This window comes from Zingiber officinale, chromosome 9B (genome assembly GCF_018446385.1).
Source record: "Zingiber officinale cultivar Zhangliang chromosome 9B, Zo_v1.1, whole genome shotgun sequence".
Taxonomy (NCBI): Eukaryota; Viridiplantae; Streptophyta; class Magnoliopsida; order Zingiberales; family Zingiberaceae; genus Zingiber; species Zingiber officinale.
Genome location: NC_056003.1, coordinates 9553554 through 9565872, shown reverse-complemented (window position 1 = coordinate 9565872; position 12319 = coordinate 9553554). Strand labels below are relative to the sequence as shown.

Sequence of the window (12319 nt, the reverse complement as noted above, 5' to 3'; positions counted from 1 at the left end):
ATTTTAGAATTTATTAAAATAAGATGTCATCTACACGTGGAGAACATACATGATCCAACTTTTAAAAAAATGAGAACAATAATCCGTCCGTCCTCAAATGATGACTGCCACGTAACTCATGCGTGTGCCGGGATGATTGCCACGTCACTCATACGTTACCAACGTAGTATTCACATCAGTTAACCAAAGAAACCGTTTTTTATTTTTCAAAATATTAATGAATAATAAATAATACTGAGATTTCTTCCACAACCTTCTATACAATATAAATATATGGTTCAGCCGACTTCCCAAATCGAGTCGAATGGTCAGCCGCCTCTTCTCCTCCTCTTCTCTTCTCTTCAGTTTCGTCGCCTCTCCTACAAATCGAACGACCAATCATGGTGGTCTCCTCCTCTGCTTCGCTTGGCCGCGTCGATGACATCTCCGCCAAGACGACGCCGTCGATCAAGTTTCTCTGTAGCTACGGCGGAAAGATCCTTCCTCGTCGCCCCGACGGCCAACTCCGCTACGTCGGCGGTCACACCCGCGTCCTTTCCGTCCCCAGATCTATCTCTTTCACAGGTCGGTATTAATTTATCCTTCAAACATTGTTTGCTTTTGTTGCGTCCGCGATCTGCTCGACGGATCGATCAAAAGATGGAAAAGAGCATTGGAAATTTGTGCATGGTGTATAATTTGGGCTGTGGTGTGTGTGTGCGCGCGCTCTGTTTCGGTGCTCTGCAGAGCTGCAGGTGAAGCTGAGCCAGTTGTGCGGGTGGAAGACGGCGAGCCTCCGGTGCCAACTTCCGACGGAGGACATGGACGCCCTTGTGTCAGTTACCTCCGACGACGACCTCGCCAACCTCGTGGAGGAGTACGCGGGCCGAGAACGGACGACGCCTCTAAAGATCCGAGCCTTCCTCTTCCTCCCGCAATCCTTCCCCTCCTCCAATTCTTCTGCCACAACTCCGGCCATCCCTTTGCCCTTCGTCTCTCGTCCTTTGATCGCCGCCCCCGATCGCTGCAACCGTCAGTACTCTGTGCCTGCTAGGTTTTGTGCTCGGTACGAGAAGCCCACGGCATCATCCGCCGCAGCCAGAAAGCTTCGCATCCATGGCCACTACCACCTTCTTGGCCATGGAGCCACAAAACCCTGCAACGATCTCGTGCATCCTTTGGGACACTGGCAGTAGTGAACAGTTCCAGGTAAAAAGAGAAGGAAAAAAGTCACTCTCTACTCTCTAGGAACCTCATGGAATTGTAAGTTGTAACCACGAGAGATAGAGAACTATACACCTCCCTATATTTATATGTCATCACAAGAAAACTTGAAGAAATTGAAAGATTGAAATGGCACAATCATTAGGAAAAATTGATTAAATCTCGATTGATCTTCCATTCGAAGCCTTTGTCTTTGATCATCAATAGACATTTTAATATCAACTTCCTGTTCACATGATTTCTTTCGGGTGATTGTCTTTACTAATTCATCACTTTCTTTTAGTTCGATCGATTGATGTAATTTTTTTTCAGCTGTTACTGATTAATCTTCTGCGTTTGTTCTTGCAGGTTGATCGATCTCGGATTTTGGTCATTGCCTTCTGTTAATTTGCCTCTTGCGTTGCGGATGTAATTTTTGAACAGATCTGCGGCAGATAAGAGACATTGTAGATGGAGAATAAACATATCAATGTTTATCTTGTGAAAGGAAAAAAAACATTTTATATTAATAAATATTTTTATTATCTTATCGAGAACTTTGTCGATTAAGAATCATTTTACATGTTCTTGTAAATGATAGTAGTTGAGCTTAGAAGTTAGACGAGGATTGTCAAGTATCATTCCACCGAGTGTGGTTTCCTTTGCTCATCTGTGCAAAATTATTAAGAAAATTAACCATGTGAAAACTAATAGGAACGCAATTACTGAGAAAACAAATGCTAATCTACGAACTTGAGGTTTTTTCTTCACTTTCAAGAAGTTGTAAGCTCTTTATCAGTTTGACATCAGAGTTGCTAAGACAACTGAAAACTGCAGGATCATGTTAGTGCTAATGATGAAAAGATTATATAGTTTCTAATCTTTGTGCTTTTTATATGAAATTTATATATACGAAACTATAAAATTTGTGTGATTTCGAAGTCACAAGTTAAGTAGCGGAAATATACTATAAAAAAAAGCAGCTAATAGTGATGAAATTGGAGGCGACAATTAAATTTTCATAGCTATATGGCTATGGATATGTTATTGGTCATCGCAATTAGCGATGGACTAAATGTATCCATCGCTATTCCATGTATATTTAGCCGTTGGAACACAATTAGCGACGGATTGATAACTATTGCTAATAGCCACTAATAGATGATTTTTTATATAATGGGTCTCTAATAATGACAGATTATTTAATAATCTATTGCTATTAGCGACGGATTATATAAAAATTTATCGCTAATAGTTCGGCATTTTCAAATTTGACGTTTAAACCATAGCGACGAATTATTTAATAATTCATTTCAAATAGCGACAGATTATTTAATAATTCGTCTCAAATAACAATAGATTTTTTATTTATCCATCGCTAATAGTGATGGATTTTTTATTTATCCATTGCCAATCCATGTATGTTGTCGACGGGAAAAGCAATTTGTGACTGATTTAGCGACGAATTTTTACGTTGCTAAATTTGGGATATTAAGGATCCTGCGCTCAATCTCTTCCCTACATAAACTGCGCTTGTGCTTTCCTTCATTCTCCGACGATTTCCTCCCAGATCTAGCAATCGACTTCTCCTCCTCCGGCTTTTCCTCCTCTAACATTCAGGTACTTTCTTCTCCTCCTCCTTTTTCTCCTCTTCCGGCCTGCTCTGGCCAAGCAGTGTCGTGGCCAGCAATGCCCCACAATGCTAAGTGTGGCCGGCAGTGCCAGGTCGCGACCACTACCCTCGGCTGGTAGTGCCAGGCCACCGCCAATCATAGTCCCAGGCCGTGGTTGGTAGTGCCAGGCCGCGACCAACTGATTGGTCACGACCGACATTGCTCGATTGTCGCTGACACTGCTCGGCCTTATTTGGCATTGATCAGGCAAAAATATAATTAAGTTTGCATAGTTCAAAAATATAGTTATCAGATTTTGACTATTATTAATATTTGTCCATATTGATATTACTAGCATGATTAGCCATATTGATATTATTTGCATGATTAACCATGTTTAAAAATATAATTATGCTTAGTTTGACATAATTAATCATGTTAAAAATTTTATTCCCGTTATGATGTAATGTACATGAACAAGACTTGGATGTACAATAGGTTAGACTGGATTTATCAGTCATGAATTTTTTGTTAGGGTTGAAGAGTCTGTGAACTTCGTTAAGTCTCATCCAGAATGCTTGAATGATGCCGAATTAAAGTATCCATGTAATCAGCGCAGATGTAGAATTATAACTTTCCGTGATAATGATATAATGAAAACCTACATATGTAGGTATGAGTTTGTTCCAAATTATTATAACTGGTATTGTCATGGAGAGATATGTATTTGAACAAATTGGACCTTTTGTTGCTTCATCTATTAGTATTAGCCCTAGCACTAGTTATGAGATAATTGACAAGAGCACTTTTTGTATTATATTTCACTTATTAATAAAATGTAAAGTTGGTTATTATATTTACTTCAATTTAGTGTCGAATGAATAAATATAATAATGTCCTAGAGTATGAGATTTTAATCTACAACATATCAATTGGTTGAATTGATAGTAGGATATTGTGGATATATAGAACACTTCTCTAAATTATTCCTAGTCAAGCATTAATATACAAGGACAATATTATTGCGTTGAGACTATCATGTAGTTTAACGGATGACTTAATCTCACAAGTCATGGATATGAGATATCAAGTTAACACATGAGTATATATTAGAGAATATGTACTACATGACCCGCCATGAGAATATTTCATGGATCGTTATATGAGCGTTATAAATATTCTCATAGTGACTATTAGTATAAATAGTCCTTATACCTGAAGTCACTACGGTTCCCTACATAAGGAGTTGTATACTTTGGTATCGACAAACGTCACTTGTAACAGGGTAGACCATAAAGTCGATCACTGGGTATGCAATAAGTTATGCGGAGGGATGTAAGTGATGTAAATGAGATCTATCCCTTCTATATGATGGAAGTAATATCTGTAGACCCCTTAATTAGTAAGATATAAGAATGCGTGACCATACTCAAATGAGTCAATATGCGATATTGAGCTTATTTGATTGAATATGCCTACTTAGAGATCAAGAAACACAAAGAATGATAAGAAAATGACACGGTCTATGCATTATTGATCAATCTAGATATCAAGGATAGAAGCATTGAGTCATACAAGATAATAGACACAGAAAGGTTAAGTCAGATCTCAACATTCTCGTCACTTGAGTAGTAATGATGTCTTGCTAGATGTCACTTATTGTTTATATATCTAAAATAGTTTTAGAGACATTACCAACGTTACAAGAACCTATTAGGTCACACACAAAGAATAAGTTGATTTGAAGATGAGTTCATTTGTTGGATCATTAGATTAAGTCTAATTAGAATTAGACTCATTGAGTTAGATTCAATTGGATGTAACTATTGGAATAAGTCCAATTCGAATGGGATTTATTGAGTCAATTCAAATTTATGATGATTAATAAGTTAAACTCATTAAGTGACTTGATGAATTTGAATTTATTAAGGAAGAGAAGTATTCAATTTAGAATTGATCATGTATTGAAATGAAGAGCAAAAATGTGATCAATTTTGAATTGATCATGGATAAAAACAAATATTAATGTCAATTAGTAATTGATATTAAGGCAATTTCATGAATGAGTACAAAAGGGGTTTTGATTCATTTTCATGATAAGATTTGTGTTCTTGTTCTTCTTCTTCTATGCTCTCTTCATTTGGCCGAAACCTTCATTGGGGTTGTTAGCACAACCTATGTTGGTTTTCTTCTCCACTTCATGAGTTCGTGAGGTGGACAGAAGGCTTGTTCATATGGATACCATTAGAGGTGCGAACACTTGATCGTGCTGAGATCCTTGCTATGGGTAGTTTGTGTTTACGCAACAAAGGTAACTCCCTTTAACAAAACTTAGTATATGGTTTTCCTTCGCATAGATCTTTTGGAAAGGAACTAGTTTTTTTTCCACTGCACTTTTTGCGTGTTTAGTGCTATAGTTCCTTACATTGTCATTTTGTCTGATTGCTCTCGAGGAATCATCAAGGCATGTGAATCCAATGCAATCAATAGTTAATGATGCAATGAATACATATGATCAATCAAATATAGAGTAAAAACCTACTTCCAAAATTCAGAAAATGTATGACATATTGAAGGATAGTGAGAGAGAATTGTAGGAATACATTCCTTTTGGCCATTCTCACCTATCAGCTATTACAAGATTAGTGAACATGAAGGTAGAATATCATTTTTTCTGAATGGTATTTAGATGAAATGCGTCAATTGATGTCGGAGTTACTCCCTAATGATAATTGCATGACTGATAGCTTCTACAATATAAAAAAAATAATTAGAGATTTAGGTTTGTTAGTAGAGAAGATTCATTGTTGTATCAATAATTACATGATCTTTTGGAATGAAGATAGTGAATTGATGGAATGCAGAATGTGTAATCACCCTCGTTATAAGTAGAGTAGTCGCATGTATGGGGAGAAGAAGAAAAATATTTCCTTGAAAGTCATATATTAGTTTATGTTAAATGCTAGGCTTCAACGCTTGTATGCATCTGCCGCAACAGCAAGCCACATATGACAACATCAAAACCATGTACACAAAGGAGAAATAATGTGTCATCCTTGTGACTCACCAGCGTGGAAATATCTTGATACAATATTTTTCTCCTTTGTATTAGAACTGCGTAATGTGAGACTTGGACTTTTCGTAGATGGATTTTAACCATTTAAAAGTTATGGACAACAATTTTCATCTTGGTCAATTATATTAAGACCATATAACTTACCTTCAAGGATATGCATGAAAGATGAATTCATATTTTTTCTATGTTTATTATAGGTCCTCAAAATCCAAAAGGACAAATAGATGCTTTTTTACAACCTTTGATTATTGAGTTGAACCTGTTGGATTGTAGCGCACATGAGAGGGGGGGTGTAAATCACATGATTTTCTAAAAACTATCTTTTTTTTTATTTTTAAAGGAGTATGCGGCGGAATTAAAATCAACTAAAATAAGAAAAACACAGTACACGAGGAGTTACTTGGTTCAAAGCCTTCGACAATTCCTACTCCAAGACTCATGATCCTTCGAATCGTATTGACGAGTAATCCACTAAGAACCTCTTCCAGAACCACTGGATAAGAGAATCGAATATAATATATCGAAGAAGGGGAAGTGTAATAGCCTACACTCCCTTTTTGCAAATAGAAACAAAATGCAGTAATTAACTTGTTACCAACTTGTAGAAAGATGATCTGAAAGCGCTCAGGAGTTGGTGTTGGTCTACTGCCAGCAGTTGGAAGTCGCAGAGTAGCAGTACAACAGCAGTCGGACGTGTTCTAAGTAGCAGAAATGTCTTTGCAGTTCGTAGAGGGGTTGTGTCTTGTGTGTTGCTCAAATAAGGCATATATAGGTTGTGGAAGGCGCCTTCAGCATCCTTCAAGGCGCCTCCATCAGCAAATTTAATCGCCTTATCTTTAGAAATGATAACCTCCATGACATTCGATTTTTATCCTCTGGAAGATACCTTCAAAGCTCTCCAAGGCACCTTCCAGCTCCAAGCTTAAGGCGCCTTCAAATGTGTTGAAGGTGCCTCCGCGCCCTCCCGCATGGAGTCTGCGACCAAGCCTTCGAGGCACCTCCAGCAGCATAGGAGGCGCCTCTAGCAATGTTCACTCGAGGTTTCTTGTTATTTTTGCTCCTGCAAAACATGTTAGTTCAACAAGAAAATATCTAACCTGCAAAACAGAGTGAGTACAATTATAAAACAACAGTATTAACCAGACTCTGTCTTCCTAAGACCAGGATTTAGTCACGCCCTCAATTTATATTTTCAAAATGGGCCTAAATTAGACCTGCACCTAAAATCCCTAATTAGGACTCATCCTCACTAGAACTCTCTCCTCTAATGACTTATCTTACTTACCTTATAGAATCACTTGAGTTCCTTATGGTCCATCAGGTCTACCAGCCAGTTCTCAAGTCCACAGACTCAACTGAACTTCGGCCAGCTGTCATGTCCCATGGATCCAGCTAGACTTTCTGTCAGATATCGGGTCACTTCTTGACCTATATGAACTTCTACATTAGCTATCAGGTCCTCCAAATCTAGCTAGATTTCATCTTGGTATCAGACCAGTCAAGTCCTGCACACTTGGTAAAAATGTTAGATCACAACACATTTAACTTTAATCGACTTGTCATTCATCAAAACTTAGGTTTGACCATTAGTGCCAACTGCACCAACAATCTCCCCCTCTTTGATGCAATGACAACATTGGTTAAAGTTAGAAAAATAATGCAACAAGAAATAGTAAAAATTGATTTAATAGAAATCATTTTCAGGGTTAACTCTTTTAGAATTTCTTAGGGAGCGTTTGGTTTATTTGTATTTTTATTTTTATTTTCAGAAAACTATATTTTCTAATTTTTTGAAAAATAACTTTTTCATATTTTCCATTTTCTTAGAAAATGAAAATAGAGAATAACGTGGAAAATACAAATCAAACGCTCTTTTAGTTTTCTTACTTTTTCTTACTTAAATCCTTACCCTTCCCTTTTGACATTCATAAAAAAAAATATAGATAAGTATACCAAAAGTATGAAATGTGTAAATAAACAAGTAAATTTATAAAACAATAAATTTTTATAGGTCCATTTCAGGGAAGGGTGAAAACTTCAAAATTTTTCAAAGTATTTTTCAAAATAATTTTGAAGATAATTAAGAGATTTTCAAGTTTTCAAAGTAATTTTCAAAACTCATTTTAAGTATTTTTAAAAATAATTTTGTAAAATATTTCCATGTAAAAAATATTTTTAAAAGTGATCACGTTAAAAAAAAGTCAAAAGCAATTTTTTTGAAAATTTGTAAGTATTTTGTAAAACAATTTTTAAAGAAATTAAGCAAATTAGAAAGCATTTTTCAAAGTGTTTTGTAAATATTTGTAAGCATTTTTCAAGGATTTTTCAAAGCAATTTTAAAGCAAGTTTTTGAATAAGCTTTTCGAATATGTTTAAGGACTTTTACAAGTTATTTTCAAAGTATTTTTAACACAAATTTTAGATCCTCTTCCTTAATCTGATATTATTTTAAAAATAATTTTCATCTAAAAATTATCCTTAAATGTCTAACCTTTAGTTTCTAACTGACAACCAAACAATAATAACGTTCACTTGGTTAGTCAAGTTAAGTACATGTATCCGGTTAGTTATCTACTAAGAATGACTATTTAACTTGATCACTATTTTTTTTTATATTTTTCACCCATACTTATATTGATGCATTGATATAAGCATCTGAAATCCAAGTAAAATGCTTATGCATCTCACGCCATTCTAAGTTTTTGAATACATAATTAAGTTAGACCTAGTGTATTTATAAGATGATCATTGCCTGGATCTATAGGATCATGTTTTCTAGGGGTTTATCTTACACTAAGGCCAGAACAAATTTTAAAATACTAGAGAAATAGGAATTCCGAGAAAATATAATTAATGAATTTTCTAGAATTTGAAAGTTGTTTGAGGAGAGACACATCCTACCCTTAAATTAGATTTTTAAAAATAAATTTACTAGATTATCTAAATAAAGTAGTCAATAAGTAACTGAATAGATAGATTAAGTCAAGCAAATAAACAATATATACAAGTGCACTGAACAAAATGATGTGTAGTCATCATCGGCAGGTGGAGGTGGGGGTTGATCAGTCACTCATAAAGTCTGAGATATGACATACATATGTAGGTCTAACTACCTAAATCCAGTGGTCATCTCACCCCAGAGAGAGGTGAATTCGTCTGAGACTGACTGTCAGATCTGTGCGAAAGACTCCTCAAGTCTAGCAAGACGATCGTCTATGGAAAGTGAGGTCGAAGGTTGGGTCATGGTTGGAAGAGGTGCAAAGTACTTATCAAATGTAAACTATGGCATCTCTTCCTCCGTAGCCATTGTTGCCTCGTCGACCTCGACTGGAATGACTGGTGGGATGCCCTCACCGACCTCATCCAGAACGACTGTCTGAGGACCCCTCTCTAAGTCAGTCTCCCTTGAGCTATAACCTCTATATGCACTAATGCAAGCTGACATTGACCAATCTCATTATACAAGCTAAGGGAAGTAAGCGTATCATGGGTCATGTCTACCTCTATAGTCGAAAATATAAAAGTCAAAATGTGACAGTAGGGCATATGAACTCGTCCCCTAGTGATGAGACTGGATGCATGAATGTCATTCTGAAATATATGTAATACAATGTCGATGTCTAGTTGCTGACATAGTGCATAAAAGAAGAAAGAATGTGAGGGTCACATCATTGCAATATCGCAAGATGTGATCGATAAAAAACAAGTGGTAAGAACTCTATACAAGATATAGTCCTGAACCCTGAGAGAGAAATATGAAGTCAGTCACAATAAGTACTCTCTCATCCCTAAAAAAATACATATGGATGATATTCAATGTAATATGGGAGTAGGGTTTGTCAAATGGTAGTTTCCTACTAGGGTAATACCAAAACGGGCATGCAGACTGCCTAAATCCCAAACTATCATACGGTAGAGTGGGTGAGAACCTAAAGTCCTTACCACATACTCTGGTAGAGTATGTCAAGTCATCTATTTTAACTAAGTTGTTATAAAATTGGGCACATAAGTCTAAGTTGACTGAATAACTACACTAAACCAATCTATCTAACTTATAGTAGTCCATAACTTCTATAATAGGGGTACAATAACGAGAAAAAAATATCCTACTTAGGTATCTAAATTTTAATGCAATATATGTACGATTCAAAAAATCTAGCCTAAGAAGCTCAATATGGAATTTGACATCGGCAGAGGGGATACTACTTCCCCACTAGAACTAGCTAGGGACGGATTAATGTTCCGTCATTTCCTAAAGTAATATTTACATGCAATTATTCAAGAAAAACACACAAATATAAAGACATAACTATATAGATCAAGTTAGAGGGTACCTAGGAGGCATATTTGGAGTTTTACAGGTGAAGGGTGGAGAAAAAAGGTGGAAAAATTGGTAGGAATAGGCTGGAAAGCATCGATTTTTGTAAATAGAGGATCCTCTATTCACTGTTAAAATCAAGCTTGGAATGCGCCTTCAAGCAAATGGAAGGCACCTTCCATGCCTTAAGGAGGGTATCTTCAAGGTTTATGAAGGTTTAAGTTTTAGGTTTATGTCAATTTATTTTATAATTGAAATAAACTTGAGTATAGCTTGGGTTTAGGTTAAATTTGTAGTTATTTTATTTAAATTTAGGGGTTTTATTTGAATTTGATTTATTTGGTTTAGATTTTAGGTTTGGATTTAGATTAGGATTAACAAGTTTAAATTTTGTTTTTAGGTTTGACTTTAGATTAATTCGTTTTGTTACATGTGGTGAATTTCATTTTTAGGTATAAAATATTAGTTTAGTCCTACTTGCTTGGTTAGACAAGTTTTTGAAACCCTAGCTTTGGTTTATTTTTTATTTTGACTGAAAAATAATTTAAATATTTTATTTGAGATATTTTTATATTTGAATCCAGATTTGTTATAGATAACTCTTTGTGATCCAAGTATAAGGTATAAGTTTTTGGATCTTGTTGTAAAATTTTCAAGTAAGGTTTTAAGGTTTACAACTTTAGATTTTATGGTTGAGTTTTCTTCTTCAAGTTTAGCAACTTGAGTTGAATTTTCATATTAACTTAGTTTAGTTGTTGGGTTTGATTTAAGTTTGTTCTTTTGAGTTCTACATTTTCTTTGCTAAGTTCATTTATTAGGTCTTCAGAAGTAGATAACTTTTTATGTAAGCATGAAATAATTTTAAAGAATTTTTTACTCTATTTGATTTAAGAAAGAAAGAGGGAGAGAGATTTAAGTTTTTCAAAATCTCTAACTTAAATCTCTGGTCCACCACTAGGAATGTCAAAAAATAACAATGGAGAGCATATTTGGACTCATTACAATTTTAGAAATCCATATGACCTGAAATGGCTGCAATTTGAGGTCTCTAGGTCGATTAGTGGATTTCGGTCAAAACCCACTGATGGACCTAGAAAGCTCTGATTGTACCCATTTCAGTTTATGTAGATTTCTGATGTTGCAAAGAGTTTAAATATGCTATCTATTATTTATTTCAACTTCTAAAATATGTTAAAATATAATAAGAAAGATCAACAAAATAAGCTCTATACGTTTTAGGTTTTTCAAAACCTCTGGTCCACCACTAAGAATGTCGAAAATAATAATGGAGAGCATATTTGAACTTCTTGCAATATTAAAAATCCACAGGAACTGAAATGGGTGCAATCAGAGCTCTCTAGGTCCATCAGTGGGTTTTGACCGAAACTCACTGATCGACCCAGAGACCTCAGATTGCAGTCATTTCAGGTCCTGTGGATTTCTAAAATTTCAAGGAGTCCAAATATGCTCTCCATTATTATTTTCGACATTCCTAGTGGTAGACCAGAGGTTTTGAAAAACTTAAATATCTCCTTTTTTTTCTTTTTTTTGTTATTAGACCTGATATAAAGAAATATCAAGCCCAACGTGGGCCTAATATCTCTTCATATCAAGCCCAATGTGGGCCTGATATGGGGAGATATCAGACCTAATAACAGAAAAAAAGAATAAAAAGAAAGAAAGAAAGAGAGATTTATATATTAGGTCTGATATGATTCTAATGTTATCAAAAAATCAATTAAACTCTAAACATTGTGGGTCTGATATCCTATGTTATGCATGCATCCATAGAAAAAAAAAAGGAAAGAGAAGAGCGGAGAGGAAAAATTAGATTAGTTGCATGCATAGGAAAAAGTACATAGAAAAGAAAGTGAGAAACGATAATAAAAAACAAAAAAATCAGATTTATCAGGAAGATAAAATAGGAAATCTACTTAAAATGGTGCGTTTTTTTATAAATGTCAAAGTAGCATACGTCTTTTGATAAATTTAGATCTCTATATATGTTTTTTTTTTGATAAATTATCATATTTTTTCAGGGGAGAAGAGCGTGTTTTTTTTAAGGAAAGTTCTCTATGAATGGTAGTGTGATAAAACTTCACTGTCCTATTGATGCACGTATGTGAGACT

General features: G+C 35.2%; 1 protein-coding gene across 1 annotated transcript; it reads left to right on the top strand.

Annotated features, from left to right (window-relative positions):
• Nucleotides 1–283: 283 nt before the first annotated feature.
• Nucleotides 284–1732, top strand: LOC122024228. Its single transcript, XM_042582793.1, has 3 exons — nt 284–564; nt 727–1188; nt 1552–1732. The coding sequence occupies exons 1-2, from the start codon at nt 381–383 to the stop codon at nt 1173–1175; spliced, it is 633 nt and encodes a 210-aa protein (XP_042438727.1). The 5' UTR covers nt 284–380; the 3' UTR covers nt 1176–1188; nt 1552–1732.
• Nucleotides 1733–12319: the final 10587 nt, after the last annotated feature.

What these genes read in the sequence shown, in the direction of transcription:
- LOC122024228 (XM_042582793.1), top strand. Translation starts at nt 381, where the DNA reads ATGGTGGTCTCCTCCTCTGCTTCGCTTGGCCGCGTCGATGACATCTCC. An exon ending in CAGATCTATCTCTTTCACAG is followed by an intron (nt 565 to 726) that starts GTCGGTATTAAT and finishes GGTGCTCTGCAG; the next exon opens with AGCTGCAGGTGAAGCTGAGC.